The sequence below is a fragment of the Palaemon carinicauda genome, chromosome 33 (assembly GCF_036898095.1).
Source record: "Palaemon carinicauda isolate YSFRI2023 chromosome 33, ASM3689809v2, whole genome shotgun sequence".
In the NCBI taxonomy this organism is placed as follows: Eukaryota; Metazoa; Arthropoda; class Malacostraca; order Decapoda; family Palaemonidae; genus Palaemon; species Palaemon carinicauda.
Window position 1 is genome coordinate 51,745,165 of NC_090757.1, and position 18,370 is coordinate 51,763,534.

The window sequence follows — 18,370 nt, forward strand, 5'->3', positions numbered from 1 at the left end:
CATACAGGGTATTCCTATTAAAAGATGAGGGTTTGTATTCATGTAGGAGCAAATAACAGATTTACAAAAGAGAACTTTCCACACTAACACTAATATATAAATGGAAGGGTTACATTAATTCTTAATATGACAAATTCGGAGATAATTTGTATTTTTCCTAACCATACAAACCTTAGCTATTTACATAGGGTTTACTTTCGGCGTAGCTGAAAATAACGAGCCATTACATTTTAACGAGGGTTAACTACCCTCTCGCTAGTTAGCAAGGGGGTAGGGGAAGGGGTAGCTTGCTACCCCTCCCCCCCCCACACACCGGTGAATTGTCTCACGACTTCACTTAGAGGTAGGACTTGTCTTGGGGGACAGGGCTGGCGGGCAAATATGTGTAAATAGCTAAGGTTTGTATGGTTAGGAAAAATACAAATTACAGTACAGTATCTCCGAATTTGTCATTTGTTCCGTAACCGAAATACAAACCACGCTTTTTACATAGGGTGACTTACCCCTTAGGAAGAGTGGAAAGTCCCCAGCCTTACTGGCTTTGGCTTTAGAACGTGTGGCCTACATAAGCTTGTGTGTGGAGGAATAGAGTGTGACTCGTCCTAGGAAGTTGACCTGGAGTCCTTTAGATGGAATTCTAGGCTAGGACGTTCCCAATACCACCTCGTCAGGGTATGGGGGACGCGACAATATTAACTTAATACTAGGAACACAAGGGAGCATGGTTTACCTGCAGAGGTTGAGGTCAGCTATGCGCAGACCAGGATGCTGCTTTCCCCAAGAGAGGGGAGGATGAAGAAAGAAGTAAGGGCCAGACATACTCTTTCATTCACGCAGACTGAGACCCAGTAACAATGCCCTCAACCTTCTGCTACCTGTCGAATAAGGAGCCTGAGGTTAGACCAGCTGTTGTGCAGCCACCACGGGGCTGATAGAAAAAGTATCGAGGCTCCTGTGGGTCACGTCCTGCAGGTAGTGGGCTGTGAAGGTCGTTTGACGCTTCCAGACCCCAGCTTGTAGCACCTGCGTCACAGAGAAGTTTCTCTTAAAGGCCAGGGACGTCGCGATGCCCGACATCGTGTGCCCTAGGGCGACGTGATGGAGGAGGGTCAGGATTCAAGGCGTGATGGATAACCCTTCGAATCCAAGCCAAGATGGTGTTCTTTGTGACCCTCCTCTTAGTCCTTCCCGTGCTTATGAACAACGCCTGCACGCGGGGACGAACTGCAGCTGTTCTCTTCAAGTAACGCCTCAGACTCCTCACTGGGCATAATAGCAGATGGTCTGGGTCACTTGTTACGGAACGGAGACTCATGACCCTGAAGGAGTCGAACCGTGGGTCCGGCACTCCAAGGTTCTGAGTCTTGGCAACAAACTCAGGGACGAACCTGAACGTTACCTCCCCCCATCCCCTTGAATGGGCGATGTCGTATGAGAGACCATGAAGTTCACTAACTCGTTTGGCAGAGGCCAACGCGAGAAGGATAGCCGTCTTCCAAGTCAGGTGGCGATCAGAGGCCTGGCGTAATGGTTCGAAGGGAGGTCTCTTCAGAGCCCTGAGAACCTGAACCACTTTCCATGGAGGAGGTCTCACTTCCGACTGAGGGCAGGTAAGCTCATAGCTACATATGAGTAAAGAGAGTTCTAGCGAGGAAGATATGTCCACTCCTTTCAGCCTAAAGGCCAGGCTTAAGGCTGAGCGATAGCCTTTCACCGCCGAAACCGAAAGGCGCATTTCTTCCCGCAAATACAAGAAGAATTCCGCTATTGCTGGAATAGTGGCATCGAGTGGAGAGATACCCCTCCCACGACACCAACCACAGAAGACTCTCCACTTCGCCTGGGAGACTCCCGCGGAGGACTTCCGCAGGTGTCGAGACATTCTTTCCGCAACCTGCTGCGAAAAGCCTCTCTCCGTGAGGAGACGCTGGATAGTCTCCAGGCGTGAAGCCGAAGCGAGGCTACGGCTTTGTGGAAGATGTTGCAATGTGGTTGTCTGAGAAGCTCGTGCCGTGGGGGAAGTTCTCACGGAGGTTCCGTTAGGAGTTGCAGAAGGTCCGGGAACCATTCCGCGTGATGCCATAGCAGAGCTATTAAGGTCATAGACAGGTTGACCGATAGTCTGGTCCTGTTGAGCACCCTGCTCATCAGACAAAACGGTGGGAAGGCGTACACGTCGATGTTGTCCCACCGTTGTTGGAAAGCATCTTGCCAGAGAGCCTTGGGGTCCGGGACTGGGGAGCAGTACAGAGGCAGCTTGAAATTCAAGGCCGTCGCGAACAGGTCCACAGTCGGGGAACCACACAAAGTCAGGACTTTGTTGGCTATCTGAGGATCCAAAGACCACTCGGTACTCACTATCTGCGAAGCTCTGCTCAGACTGTCGGTGAGCAAATTCCTCTTGCCAGGAATGAAGCGAGCTGATAGTGTTATCGAGTGGACTTCGGACCACCTCAGAATCTCTACTGCAAGATGGGATAGCTGTTCTGAAAAGGTACCTCCCTGCTTTTTGATATAAGCCACTACCGTGGTGTTGTCGCTCATCATCACCATGGAGTGGCCCGCCAGGGTCCGTTGGAACTGTTGAAGGGCCAGATACACGGCCTTCATCTCTAGCAGGTTGATGTGTAGGTACTTTTCTGATTCTGACCAAAGGCCTGAGACCCTCTGGTTCAGAATGTGGGCCCCCCACCCTTCTTTTGACGCGTCCGAGAACAGTGTCAAATCCGGGGTAAGGACGAGAAGATCCACTCCCTTTCGTAGGTTTTCGTCGATCAGCCACCACTGCAGGTCCGCCTGTTCCGTGGGTCCTATAGGGACCAGAGAGTCCGGGGAATTGGAGCCCTGACTCCACCGGGACTTGAGCCGCCATTGCAGGGATCTCATCCTGAGACGGCCGTTCAGGACCAGACGGGCCAGGGAGGCTAGGTGACCTTAAAGATTGGGCTGGAAGCTCTTCCAGCCTGAGGAAGGGCTCTGCCACCCTCCTCAGCCTTGCTATCCTGTCATCTGATGGAAAGGCTTTGTGGAGATTGGTGTCTAATAAGATGCCTAGATATACCAGTCGTTGGGTCGGCTGCAGAGAGGACTTCTCGAGATTTACCATGATCCCCAGATCTTGGCAAAGTCCCAGCAGCCTATCTCGGTGTCGAAGAAGGGTCGACTCCGAGTCTGCCAGGATCAGCCAGTCGTCCAGATATCGGAGGAGACGGATGTCGTTCCTGTGCGCCCACGACGAAATCAGGGTGAACACTCTGGTGGACACCTGAGGTGCTGTGGAGAGACCGAAGCACAGTACCTTGAATTGGTAGGTCTTGCTGTCCAGGCTGAATCTCAAGTACTTCCTGGAAGACGGATGGATTGGGATCTGGAAGTACGCGTCCTTCAGATCCAGTGTGCATATGAAGTCTTGTGGTCTCACTGCAAGTCTGACCGTGTCCGCTGTCTCCATGCTGAACGAAGTTTGTTTGACAAACTTGTTCAGGGCTGAGAAATCGATGACGGGTCTCCAGCCTCCAGACGCCTTCTTTACAAGAAAGAGTTGACTGAAGAAGCCTGGGGAGCCGTCGACGACCCCTTGGAGAGCATCCTTCTTGAGCATGGTCTCGACTTCAGCCCGAAGGGCTAGCCCCTTTGCCGATCCCATGGCATAGGAGCTCAACGACACTGGATTCGCTGACAGGGGAGGTTGAGATGTTGTGAATGGGACGCGATATCCTTGGCCGATCACAGAGACCGTCCAGGAATCGGCCCCATGTTGCTGCCACCTGTGCACGCAACTTTGTAGGCATCCCCCCACAGGTGGACACGCATGGGGACTGCCAATCCTAGCGTTTACGGCCACGGCCGCTCCCTCTAGGATTCTTGCCTCCCCTGGAGGACTTACCACCCCTCTTGTCCTTGACAGGAAAGGGCTGTGGCTTAGACACCTTCGTCTTAGCTGCCGGAGCCTGCTTCGGTGTCCTGTGAGGCTGCTGTTGATGCTGTTGTGGAGCCTGAGGCTTGTAGGGCCGAATGTGAGGGCCCTTTGGAGGAGCGAATCCTGATTCGACTTCCTCCACCTCTCAGCTGTGCGTTCTACATCCTTGGGCTCAAACAAGCTTCCTTCAAGGATGGAGGAGTGTCTGAGCCTGCAGACATCCACGGCGGAGACCTTCGGATGGAACTTCTCGGTCACCGCATCGCGTCGCTTCAAGATCGAGTTGGCCCACAGGTTGGTAACCTGGTGGGCCAGGAACTCGATGGAGTAAGTGCCCGAGAGGAGGAAGGTCTCCAGGCCCTTCCTATTGCTCTCCTTAGACAAGTCCTCGGAGCGCAATAGGATGCCCAGAGAACCCAGCCAGACGTCAAGCCACGAAGTGGCCTGCATGGCACACTTCGCGACCTTCTCTTGGCTAAGGATCTCCGAAGCCGAGAATGTCACCTGCCGGGAGGAGAGCTTCTTAAGAGGAGTTCCCCTTGTGAGCTCTTCCACCGAGTAGTGGAGGGGAAGAGCTATACTGGACACCCCCATGATCTCAAAATACCTCCTCTGCTGTAAACGAGGAGAAGGGAGGAGTTTGTTCCCAGCAGAGGAACGGCTGGAGGAGGCGAGTTCCGAGAGCTGAGCTTCGACCTTGTCTCTGGCACTCTTCACCCCCTGGGACCAAGGCAAAGCTGCGCTGGCCCTTGGGGGTTTCTGGGTACCATTAGACTTGGTCTAGGACCGTATCCTTGCCTTTGCGAGGGGCGATCTCCGGGTCCTTGAACCTGTTGAGTTGCCTCATCAAATTCAAGACCTGCCAGAAGGCATGCTCAGACTCATGCTGCTCTCCTCCCTGTGGACTGACAGCTAAGTCTCCCGTCCCCAGAGGCTCTTCTTGGGGAGACACGTGGACGTTCTCCCGGGGTCTGGTTGGCTCTTGACGGATCCGTGAAGACAACTTAGGAATCGTCTTTGAGTCCTTGGGTTCCCTCCTGGGCGGGATACAGGACTCCAGCAAAGAGGTCTGGAAGGTACCTTTCACACGAGACGTTTCTCTTCCTGGAGGTGGGGTTCCCCCCATTGGCGCTGTGGGAGAGGCCCTCACCTCGCTGGACTCTCCTGAGGACGGAAAGACTTCGTCCACAGGAGAAGCAGAAAACAACCGCGAAGAGGATGGAGCCTTCCTGACGGACCTCTTAGGAGCCAACTTCTCCCTGGGAGAAGTCATCACGAAGTCCACTCCTCTCCTTCTCTTCAGCGGAGGCGAGTCTGTCTTTGGTCTAAGTCCCAGATCAGCGAGGGCTGGCTTCACAGCCTGCACCACCGCTTTCATCAGGTGACCAAACCAAGACTGACGGGTGACGGACGCAGTGTCAGTAATCCCCGCTGGAGGGAAGGGGATCTCCTGATCCTTCGGAGTGGACGCAACGGGGCCTACCTGAAAAGAAGAAAGGGAAGAATGTTGCCTAGACCTCTCCGGAGACTCTTCCTGGTTCTGGGTGAGAGCCCTGCGCTTGCGCAGTAGCGATCCTGATGGCGATCTGGAAGTACGCGTCCCTGTCGTAGGCACGAGCTGCGGGACCCGGCGAGAACGGGGGTCGCGCTGGCGCTCGTGCGATGGAGCATTCAGAGGGTCGCGCGCGGGCGGCTGCTGGACCGCGGTCGCGCGGAGTCGCGCGGAGATGAACGAGCGCAGGCGAGTGGGCGCGCGGGCGCGCAGGCGAGTGGGCGCGCGGGCGCGCAGGCGAGTGGGCGCGCGGGCGCGCAGGCGAGTGGGCGCGCCGGCGAGAGATGGTGCGTTGGCGCGTGATGGCACGTTGGCGAACGATGGCGCGTAGTATGTGCAGGTGATCGACCGCGCGCAGGAGATTTAGCGTGTGTGCGCATCGGAGACCTGTGACGATCCGAGTCGTGGGCGCGTTGGCGAGTGCTTGCGCACAGGCGAAGGATCGCGCGGGCACTCAGGAGATCGTTGGCGCGCAGGAGGGTGTCGACGCGCAGTCAGCTGGGGCGCAGGATCAGATGGCAAGGAAACGCGCACGGGCGAACGCTCGCGGTCGGCCTCAGAAGAAGACGGCTCGTGGGCGCGCGGGCGCGCAGGAACTCTTGAAGTGCGCACCGGGGAGCGTGCGCGCTATTGCGCAGGCGAAGATGGGCGCACAGGAGCGGGAGGGCGAGGCGAAGGAGTAAAGTCCTTGCCTGCGTCCAGATCCGAAGATCTAAGGCGCGTGGGAGAGCGTTGGCGCGCAGGGCGCGCATCAGGAACGAGGTGCGCAGGTGCGCGCTGACGAGCAGGAGATCGTGTGCGCTCAGGAGACCGATGGCGCGCCTAGCGCACAGCAGGAACAGAAGGGCACTGACGGCTAGCAGGGGAGCGCTGGCGAGCAGGAGAGAGCTGGCGAGCAGGCGAGCGTTGACAAGCAGGAGAGCGCTGGCAAGGCGAGTCTGAAGGGTGCAGAACAGGAGAGCGCATGTGCGCTACTGCGCGCGAACGCGCAGCTGAGCGCGCAGAGGAACCCGGACGCGCAAGGGATTTACCCACACCGTGGGAGACATCCCTTTGCCCCGAAGGGACCGGTGCCCATCGGGTGACGGGGTGAGAAGGCGCCTGCTGCGCATCTGCAACCAGGGGCGAAGGTAGGCCGGAAGGACTGGAAGGTCTGGCAGGCGTAGGAGATCGCGAGCGATATGCGGAGAGGTCCAAGGACGTGGCTGCTACAGTCTGCTCCCGACGAGAAGAATCCTCTGCAGGGGAAGGCGGCGGTGAAGACGACCCGAAGAGGCGCCTCTTAACTCCCTTGTAGTGAGAAGGGAGGCCCCTACGGCGAAGAGGAGGACAAGCCTTACGGCGAAGGCGGCCTCGAGAAAGGGCATCACCATCGTCGGTCCTCCGAAGAGGAGTCTCTGTCAGTGCGCTCCCCCGAGGAGGAGACGCACCCGTAGGAGAGACCGTGGGATTCAACTTCCACTTCAAAGGATGTTCGGAAGGGGAGGCTGAGCCTTCAGCAACGATCGCAACAGCAGCAGCAGTAGAGGTTTGACCAGACCCGTCGGAAGCCTCTGCCACAACCACGTCGACAATAGACAGAGGGTCTACCTCTGCTATTACCGGCGATTGCTTGACAGCAGCCCCCAACTGGATCAGGTCAAACAGGGCTTCCTTGAAGGGCAAGCCCTTAAGCCCTAAGGAAGCCCAAAGCTGAAAGAGATCATCATTAGACACAGCATGGTCATCCTCATAATGAGAATCAAAATCCTCCCCGGAGGAGGAGGGGGAGCTGCCCCGCTATGGGAGGCAACGCCCTCTCCCGCACCCCGAGGTCAGGAAACAGAACAATGGCCTACGCTACCACTCGACGGCCTCTCACGAGAGGCCGACCGAGTGGGAGCTTCGGAGGAGGTTCGGGCAACGGAAGAAGAGTCCTTGGAGCCTTCCTTCTTCAAGGCAGCCCTTGAAGGAGAAAGGTCTCTCTTGGACTTCTTCTTACGCCGCCGGGCAAACCTCTCCCACTGGGAGGTAGACCACTCCCTGCACTCATTACAAGTTAAGTCTCTAGCACACCGTTGACCTCAACACTGCAGGCAAAGGGTGTGAGGATCCGTCTCGACCGCCGACATGAAGGTTCCACAGGTGCGGCCGGAGAGTCCAGGGCACTTGCGCATAATTGCGATGAAGGTAGAGGCCAACTTCCAAACACACAAAGCTGAAGAAAAAGAAAAAACAGATTGAAGCTGTCAAAAGCGAGGACAAAAGACAGACACGTCTGCTCATCGTCCGAGCCAAAAGTGAAGTGAGACAATTCACCGGTGTGTGTGGGGGGGAGGGGTAGTAAGCTACCCATTCCCCTACCCCCTTGCTAACTAGCGCGGGGGTAGTTAACCCTCGTTAAAATCTAATGAATCGTCATTTTCAGCTACGCCGAAAGTAAACCCTATGTAAATAGCGTGGTTTGTATTTCGGTTACGGAACAAAGAGAAATTAAACACAACCTTAGAAGAAATACTCTACAGATTTTTTATTTCTATTTCATGCATATGCTACATTTACATATATTTCCTTTATATCTTGCTACCATATCATACAGTGCATTAGGTCCTGAAACAGCCATTCTTTATTTTCTTCTCAAGAGAAATTTTCTTATTTGATTTAAGATGGTATCAATTCAATATCAGACATTAAATTATTCATTTGGAGTATTTCTTTCGATCAATTTATTCTAAATAGCTTACTGAGTTTCATATATTAATGCCTCTTTAAAATAGTTTATGAAAGTAAAAATATACTGTATAACTACAGTATGGTACGGTACTAAAATACAGATGTATTATGTCATAAACTGACCTTTAGACTCAGCTCTGAGAGTGTCATAGCTCCACAAACTGAAAGTTCGTATTTGTTAGATCCATGGCATAAGAGAATACGGTATTCTTCGTCCCCCATTTTTGCTGGGCTAGATCTACCAAATCTCCTGAAATAATACTTAGGCATTATCATCTTAACATAAGTAACACTTCATAAAACAGTAACACTTCATAAAACTTAACAGTACATATCAGTAGATGCATGTGAAGGCAACAATTATATTATTACACATTACAATACAGCTACAGTAATACTGTACCTCAGAGATCGAACTGCCCAGAACTCTAATAATTTTGTGATCGGACAAATTTTTTAATATCTTTTGCCTCAGAAATCTAAGATTCAGAGGATGAGCTACATAAAAGAATCTGTTTGAGTCCAGGTGCTTAGCCAAGGAGAAAGACGTGTCACAGTCAAAGGCGACTGATCCAGTTTACATGTAACTCTCGCACAGTTCAGGTCCGCAAAATATCATTCTGGTTATGTTTTTGTTAATTTCCTTATTTTAGTGTTCTTAGTATTTACCCATATACAATGGCCCCTAAGATTTAATAAAGGAGATAGGCCTAACTGAAAAGGCAAAAGGAGGTTACCGAGTGATTAACAATTCCAAAAAGTATGGTACACTATACGGTACTGAAAATGACAATGAGCACGATTATGAAAAATACTGTAAAGATGGCATTACCAATGGTAATGTAGCAAAATAAATGTCTTTTATCATAATAATAATAATAACAATAATAATAATAATAATAATAATACCAATAATGATACAGTACTTCTCGTTACTTGGTTGGACAATACATTCCCGGTACATGCAGTCAGCAGGTTCTTTGTCACTTGGCTGAAAAAGAGGTGAAACCCAAACCCCAATTCCTGGTCACACAGAAATTGTTCAGGCTGTGACAGAGCATTTAGATACCACAGATAAACTGGAACATAGCACAGGAACCCTTAGCATATGGAAATCATGTATTTGATGATCATGGCCGTAAATGATGGTTCGCATGGCCGATCAGTTGCTTAGAACATCGTGCTCGTGCCAGATCTTGTGTGCATGGTAGGCAATCATATTCATGCTGACCCTCGTGTGCAGGACAACTATTACATATGAAGAGATCACTTGAGTGTCCAGACTATTGTGGGTGGGGGAGATGATTGTATATGAAAAGGAGATCACCCAAGTGTCCGGGGGAACACCCATGACAGGAGAGGGACTAGAACGTAGCTCATCATTCTGACCTGTAGCACCTGTGACAGGTCTCTTGCAAGACTTGGATATTGTGGCAATGGAAAGAGCTCTTGAACCTCATACCTCGTCACTTCCAAGGGGAATAAGATTTTGTACAATGCTATTCATACCACGTAAACATGCAGAGGAGCCTGACAAACTTCGGAGATTTAGATTGATTGATAGTTCTGTGCTTCAGAGTCATCTCTAGAAATCTGCAATAAGCGTCACATCCAAATATTCGGTTATTGTCTTTGGAACTATGCATTGGGAGACAGCAGTAGCCATCCTCAAATTGAGCTATTTCTTTCTCTCCTGAGAAAGAGAGAGAGAGATCTCATCCAGGAAGGGGAATACAGGGTAGTGCCCTTCATCCCAACCAACAGTGCGTACAGAACTTCCACTCTCACAGGGAGAGAGACAGTAAAATTTAAGTGGACTTCCTGGAAATCACAATGAAGTCTTCTACTCAAATTTCTAAGAAGTCACAGCAAGATGAAAAAGAAAAATGAGAACTTGAAGTAACCTTTCCCAACGAACAACTCGTAGGGCAGGACACACCAACAACCAAGTGATACGTCCTTAGCGCCTTCCAGGATCAGATGACACTAAAGGGAAGAGGGGAAGCAACCTTCCTCTTACACTTGGAAGCAATTTGCCAACGGAGCAACAGCGATGTCCAAGGAAATCTTCCTTAAGCTGAAGATGTCACCCACACACGAGGGATGGAACAGCAACAGACATGCCACCGGACATACTGTAAACAAATTTGCTGGTAACTGTAACAAAATTAATGTTACCAGGAAACATTATCAAATCTTCTCAATCTGGATAAGAAAAATGATTACCAAAATATTTTCCAATATATATTAGTTCCAAAGAGATCTAAATGTTATGCAAAAATCATACTTTTATTGGTTATATATTGAATTTTGGGAAAGAAGATAATGCTGAAACCTGATTGGTTCTTGCTATGCAAGGTCCGCAGCCTACGCAAGCTGTGTGTTGAGACATGCAGAAGTGTGACTGTCTAGGTAAAGTTATTCCAAGTCTATTGTAGGAAAAACTGATGTAACCAAGACTTTCCCAATACCACCTCGCCAGGGTATGGGCACGCAACAGTATTAGCTTGATACTAGGTACACAAGGGAGTATGGTTTACCAGCAGTGGTTTGAGGTCAGCTTATGCAGAGAACCCAGGATGCTGCTTTCCCCACGAGAGGGTAGGATGAAGTTAAGAATAAGAGCCACTCAAATCTTTTCGTTCACGCAGACTAAAACCAGATAACAGTGCCCTCAACCTTCTGCTACTTGTCCAATAAGGAGATTGAGGTATACAACCACCTGTTGTGCAGCCACCACCGAACCGATAGAGATCGTATCGAGTTCCTGTGGGTCACGTCTTGCAGGAGAAAGGTTGTGAAAGTCACCTGGAGCATTCACATCCTTTCTTGTAAAACCTGCGTCACAGAGTAATTTGCTAAGAAGGACCAGGGGCATAGCTATGCCCCTGAAATCATGAGTCGTCATGTTGAGATGATGTTTTGGTGATCCTCCTTTAGTCTCTCCCAGTGCCGATGACAAGAGAAGGGACCCGGGTGGGCTGTGGCCGTTCTCTTAAGGTAGTCTCATACCTTACCCTGGGTACAGTAACAGATGATCTGGATCGTCCGTTACCGAGTGGAGACTTGTGTAGGATCCGTCACCTCTGGAGACTGTGTCTGGCGACATACTCGGGGACGAAACTGAACATTGCCTTTCGCCCTTCTCATCCATGGGCGATGTGGGAAGAGAGACCATGAAGTTCCTTGACTCGTATGGCTGCTGTCAGAGTGCGTAGAAACATTGTCTTCTTAAACCAGGTGAAAATTTGTTGTCTGGTAAAGTCTCTTTAGAGATTGGAGAATTTGAACCATGTTCCGAGAGGAAGGTCTCAATTCCGACTAGAGAAAGGCAAGTTGTAAGCCCGTTAGAAAAGGTCTAGTGATGAGAGGATATCCCTTCCTTTCAGTTTGAAGGTGAAGAATCAAGGTTAAGTGATCATCTTTACCTGTTGAAACTGAATAGGGGGTCTTTTCCTCTGGTATATACTCAAGGATTCCGCTATTACTGGAATAGAGGTATCGAGAGAGACACTTTCACATGACACCATCCAACAAGACGTTATACTGCCTGGTAGATTGATGCTGAGGAATTCCTCTGATATCTAGACAACCTTTCCGCACCTTATTGCAAAAAGCCTCTGTGGGAGAGGAGGTACTGGGTAGTCTCCAGGCGTACAATCATAGCAAAGCTACAGCTTGTGGTAGGTGTCAAAGTGGGTTGACTGTAATGTGGAGAGGGTTCTCTTGGAGAGACTATCAGGGGCTGCAAAAGGTTTGGAAACCGTTCTGCGTAATGCCATAGCGGAGCTAGGAGAGTCCTTGAGAGGCTGACCGATGTTCTAGCCTTCTTGAGTGCCCTTCTCCAGACAAAACAGGGACGAGACGTAAACGTCATTGTTGTACCCACCGTTGTTGCCAGAGAGCCTTGGGGTCTAGGGCTGGAGAGCAACGGCAGCCTGAGATTCAGGAGCGTTGCGAACAGATCCCTAGTTGGAGGACCCCATAAAGTCGGGGACTTGTCGGCTACAAGGTGATCCAAAGACCATTCAACATACCTTATCTGAGATGCAGTGCAGAGATTCTACTAGTCTGGAATGAAGCGGGCTGATAGTAGCACCGAACGGACTTTGGCCCATCTTATTGTTTATACTGTTAGATGGGAAGAGGCTACGAGCAAGTTCCTTCTTGGTTGCCAATGTGAGCCTCTATGTGGTGTGTGGTGTTGTCGCCCATCACATCACTGAGTGGTCTGTTAGGAACCGATGAGGCTGCTGAAGGACTGGAAAGTTGGCCTTCATCTCTTAAGAGATTCAAGTGAAGATACTTTCGGACTCTGTCCAGAGGGCTGAGGTCGTGTGGTGCAGCACTATGGTCCCTCCTCTCTTCTTTTGATGTGTTCCAAGCCTAGCATCAAGTCCGAGGGGGGGGGAAGGATGAGAAGGTTATACCGCTCTGTAGATTTCGACTGACATCCATCCCTTGAGGTTCGTCCAAACTTCTGGTCCCATGGGGGTCAGAATGTCTGGGGGATCGAAGGCCTGATTCCAGTCGGACTCAAGTCACTCTGGGATGGGAGTTGTTCTTGTTTTTTAGAAGGTTTTGTGGAGATTGGTGTCTAGAATCATTCCCAGATACACCAGTCTTCTGGGAGGATTAAGGAAGACTTCCGAAGGTTTACCTTGATCACTGGATCTTGGTAAAGACTTCAGAAGTTCCGGTGCTAATGCAAGGTTGCCACTGAGTCTGCTAAGGTCAGTCAGTCATCCCGGAACAGAGGAGACAGAAGCCAATCCTGTGAGACCAGGATGGGTGTAGTGGGAAGACCGAAGCACAGTGCCCTGAACTGGTGTTTCTTGTTTGTCTAGACTGAATTTTCCAACCTTCCTAGATGGATGGTTTGGGCCTGGAAGTATGTGTCCTTTAGGTCCAGAGTGCAAATGAAGACCTGAGGTCTTAGCCCTTGTTCAAACTCCAACATGGTGTGGACATCGACCCAAAGGGACAGCTCCTTGCAGATCCTTTTGCGTGGAAGATTGTTGAACCTGGAGTCTTGACTCGTGTCGTAAAGGATCAGACGCGATACCCAGTGTAAGAATTCTTCCCTGAGAGAGAATTCCTTTAACAAACAGAAGGAAGGCAACGCTTAGCCCTACCATGCGCCCTAATGGGATTGATGCTATTCCTAAAAATAGAAACAATCTGGCGAATATTAATCAATGGTTAATGGTTGGGTATCGTGGTTACTGTGCAGTTGGAGAGTGCTCCCAAATAGTCTCCTGTCGACAAGCCGTTGATGAGGGTTGTCGAACGTTTGCCGATCACTTTAGTGTGATGGCGAACGGCCAGTAGCGAGAAGTATGTCGTATACCTTCTGATCTAGGGAACTACGGGCAGAGGTTGACTAGCAAGTCCGAGTCACGAACTGCTGGCGAATTGCCAATGATCGGTGAATCGGCGGTCTGTGTGCCGATGGTGAGCTAGAGATCAGCAAGCTGACTATGGTCCCTCCTGGTTGGTCAGAGATCAGCAAGCTGAAGATGGGCTGGTCAGAGATCAGCGAGCTGAGTTCAATGATCGAAGAAAGATGAGCTGCCCATCGGTGATCTAGTGATCAGCAAGCTGATGACTGGTTATTGACTAGCAATCGGTGATTGGAAACACTAGCAATTGGATATCGTTAGTCAATGGAGGGACTAGAGATCAAAGATCAGCATTGAGCTAGCAATTGGCGATCTGGTGATCGGCAACCTAGCGATCAGCAAACAGTGATCTAGAGATCAGACTGTTGATGCTTTCCTGCTGTCTGTCAAGGAAAAAATGACAAACTCGAAGATAATTTGTATTTTTCCTAACCATACAAACCTTAGCTATTTAATTAGGGTATTACTTTCGGCGTAGCTGAAACGACGAGCCATTAGATTTTTAACGAGGGTTTACTACCCCTTGCTAGTTAGCGAGGGGGTAGGGAGGGATAGCTAGCTACCCCTCCCCCCCTCACACCCCGGTGAATAGCTCACTTTGCTTAGAGGTAGGACTTCCCGGGGGACAGGGCTGGCGGGCAAGTTTGATTAAATAGCTAAGGTTTGTATGGTTAGGAAAAATACAAATTATCTACGAATTTGTCATCTGTTCCGTAACCGAAATACAAACCACGTTATTTAATTAGAGTGACTTAACCCTTAGGTAGGGTGGTAAGTCCCAGCCGTACTGACTTTGGCTTTTGCCCGGGGACTCAGTATCTGAGTGTGTAGAACTCAAGATAAGGGGTCCCTGCACCTCGCAAGTGCCTTGCTCTGCAAGGACCGCGGCCTACGTAAGCTAGTGTGTGATTGATTGATTTAAAGTTTTCAGGCATCCTGACATCTGAGGTAATTGACGCCGGTAACATTTAATTTATGTATACAAAAATAAAAGATAAAATAAAATAAAAAATAAAAGAGTATTCAATTAAAATCATAAAAGTTGAATGTAATAAAAGTTAAATATTTTTCAGAAGACCTGCTTCTGAAATAAATCTAAAAATGCCACTTGCATGGTAGGACACATCATTTCCAAGAATCTTGGCAAGGATGAACCTGCCACCCTCACCTCGAGCCTCAAACAAATATCTATTCCGCAAGTTGTTATAATTGGGGCATTCGGTCAGCAAATGCCTTACTGTTAGAGGTACTAAGCAGTCATCACAATACGGTTGGTGTTGGCCCTTCAGCAGAAACTCGTGTGTCAACCGAGTGTGACCAATACGGAGACGACAAAGAGACGTCTCCCATTTTCGGGGCATCATATTATACCTCCAAGGAGATATGTCATTTGTTATCTCTCGCATTTTATTGCCATCTTGACTATCCCATTGCTGTTGCCATTTATTGCAAACCAAGTTCTTGATGACAGGTAAGAAATCATTACAGGCAATGGGATACCTTCTTGGCAGCAACTCGGATGCAGCCTCCTTAGCCAGTGAATCTGCCTTCTCATTCCCAGACACACCTACATGTGCTGGAACCCAACAAAATTGAACTGTTATACCTCTCCGTCCAATAATGAGAAGCCATTCTAAAATCTTTAAAACTAGAGGGTTATTAGAATTAAAAACTTCCATAGCTTGAAGGACACTCCTTGCATCACTAAAAATTGTAAAATTACCCTCCTTCTCCAATGCTATTTTCTCAATAGCGGTTAATATGCCATACAGTTCGGCAGTAAATATGGAAGCGGTCAGAGGAAGTGCACCTCTACAATTAAAACCATTACTATGTACTCCAAATCCAACGCCAGCATCAGATTTGGAGCCATCAGTATAGATAAAAGTTGATCCTCTATGTTCTTTAACATGTTCATTAAAAAGAGACCTGGCTTCTAGGTCTGACATATTCTTCTTATCTCCAATAAAATATTTACAAAAAGATATCTCTGGTAACTTCCATGGAGGCGTTGATGATACCTTGAATGGAAGTACCTTATTTCTAATTATATCCAGACTATTTAATAATCGTTTCACCCGAAAGCCATAGGGTTGAGGAGATTTTGGGTGCAACTCAAAGTATGATGCGTGTCTTACAAGGCTTGCAGTCTGAAAGGCTAGAGAGTTAGGGAGTCTTTGCAATCTAAACCAATACCGAAGAATGGAAGACATTCGGTAAAGGTCTAGAGGTAACTCTCCAGCATCAACAAGGAGACTTGGGATAGGCGAGGTTTTAAAAGCTCCAGTAGACAATCTAATACCTGCATGATGTATCGAGTCTAATATTTTTAACCGGCTTGAGGTGGCTGAAGAATATACCTCACAACCATAACTAATTTTGGAAAAAATCAAGGCCTTGTATAATTTTAAAATAGTACTGCGGTCTGCCCCCCATGATGTATGGGATAATACTTTTAAGATATTCAGAGCTTCAACACATTTAGCTTTTAATGCTTTTAAGTGAGAAACCCATGTAAGCCTACAGTCAAATATCAAACCTAAAAATTTAGCTTCTCTTGCACATGGTATCCGTTGACTTTTAATGTATATATCCGGGTCTGGATGTACTCCACGGATACGACAAAAATGGACAATGGTAGTTTTACTTGTCGAGAACTTAAATCCATTCATGTCAGCCCACTGGATAATTTTATCAATAGAGAGTTGGATTTTTCTCTCAACCATTGCCATTTTAGTGCCAGCAAATGATATTGAGAGATCATCCACAAATAATGTTGAGAGAACATCCTGGGGAATGGCTGAGGATATCCCATTAATTGCTAGTGCAAAAAGGGTTACACTCAGCACACTACCCTGAGGAACTCCTTCTTCCTGGCACTTACTCTCTGATAGAGCTTCCCCCACTCTCACTTGAAAAACTCTACGTGAAAGAAATGCCTGAATAAATAGTGGCAGCTCTCCTCTCAATCCCAATTCATGAATGGTTTTAAGAATACCATATCTCCATGTGGTATCATATGCCTTTTCAAGGTCAAAAAATACTGTAACATGGTGCTGTTTGGAAGCAAAGGCTTCACAAATAGAAGACTCTAGTCGTATCAACACATCAGTCGTTGAGTGCATTTTTCGGAATCCACATTGAATCGGTGATAAAATACCTTTCTTTTCAAGGTACCACACCAGCCTTGCATTGACCATCTTCTCCATGATTTTACATAAACAAGATGTCAATGCAATTGGACGATAGTTTGCTGCTAAAAACTTGTCTTTACCGGGTTTTAAAAAGGCTAAAATAATGGCTAGTTCCCAAACACTTGGGTAACTATGATCATGCCATATTCTATTAATAATACTTAAAATAAATAGCTTTGTATTAAAATGTACATGTTTAATCATTGCATATGGAATTCCATCGGGTCCAGGGGCTGTATCATTGCAATGAGCAAGTGCGGAATCAAATTCTCTTTCAGTGAAAGGAGAATTATACGACTCTTCCCTTCTTGTTGCAAAATTTAAAATTTTCTTTTCTTCAGTGCTCCTATACTGGTGACCAGGGGCTCCTTCACACTTGCTGGATACATTTGAAAAATGATTAGCCAGGGCATTGCTAACATCATTTGCTTCGGTTACATACTGGCCATTCACCTTCAACACTGGTGGTGGGTTGGGGGTGAATTTGCCAGCTATCTTTTTTACTTTCCTCCACACAGCAGATGGTGGTGTCCTACTGTTAATGGAGGAAACAAAAGACATCCATGACTGGCGCCTTGCTTCTTTCATGGCACGACGGAACTGTGCTCTACATTTCTTGTACATAATTAAATTCTCATCAGTTCTGCGTCTACGCAATCGTGTTAGAGATCTTCTTGTGGCTCTGTGGAGAGCAGTTAGTTCTGAAGACCACCACGGGACGGGTCGTCGTTTGAATAACCCTGTTGTTTTGGGAATTGAATTGACTCCAGCTGTATGGAGAGTTCCATTCAGTAAGTCTATGGCATCATCGATATTTTCAACTTGTCCTGCATCCCCCTCAATTTCGCTTAGTTCACGAAATTTATCCCAGTCCGCCTTGTCAAGATTCCATCGTGGCGATCCCTGTAAAGGTGGACCATTGTTGGTGTTTATAATGATTGGTGCGTGATCACTAGTATGCCAATCATCTAATGTTCTCCAATCAAAGTCGAGAAGGCAATTAGAGCTTACGATTGATAGGTCAATACATGACAAGGTACCTGTCTGGACATGAAAGTGTGTGGGCTCTCCTGTATTAAGGAGTCCCACATCTTCATTTTCCACAATTGATGTTATGATATTTCCCCTCGTGTTTGCTAAAACATCACCCCACAAAGGGTGTCTACCATTCAAATCTCCAAGTAAAAGGAAAGGTTGAGGGAGTTGTTGAATAACCTCCACTAAGTTGTCATACAAAATGTTATCATTTGGAGGCAAGTACAGAGAACAAATTGTATATTTTCGCCCTATGTCGATCTGTACAACCACTGCCTGCAGAGGTGTACGAATAGACAGAGAAACTTGGGGAACATCTCTACGAACGTATATGAGACTTCCGCCATGGCTCCCCACTTGGTGATCATATGGTGTCCTATAACTAATGTATTCGCGAGGGCAAGGGGTATTATGATCAAGTTTGCTCTCCTGTAGACAAATAATTATGGGGGAATGCTCATGAATAAGGAGCTTAAGTTCTTCATATTTGGCCCTTAAACCCTGACAATTCCATTGCAAAATGGAGGAAAAAACTATGGTTTATAATTTGGTAGAC

The 18,370-nt window shown here is 48.2% G+C and overlaps 1 protein-coding gene across 5 annotated transcripts in view; it reads right to left on the reverse strand.

The window, feature by feature from the left end:
* Positions 1 to 18,370, reverse strand: part of LOC137625949 (BAG family molecular chaperone regulator 1-like) — a 121,219-nt gene that overhangs the window by 82,416 nt on the left and 20,433 nt on the right. For all 5 annotated transcript variants that reach the window (XM_068357005.1, XM_068357004.1, XM_068357008.1 and 2 more), the window contains exon 2: positions 8,307 to 8,433. In XM_068357005.1, the coding sequence (XP_068213106.1) occupies positions 8,307 to 8,433 (127 nt within the window). The remainder of the gene's footprint in view (positions 1 to 8,306; positions 8,434 to 18,370) is intronic.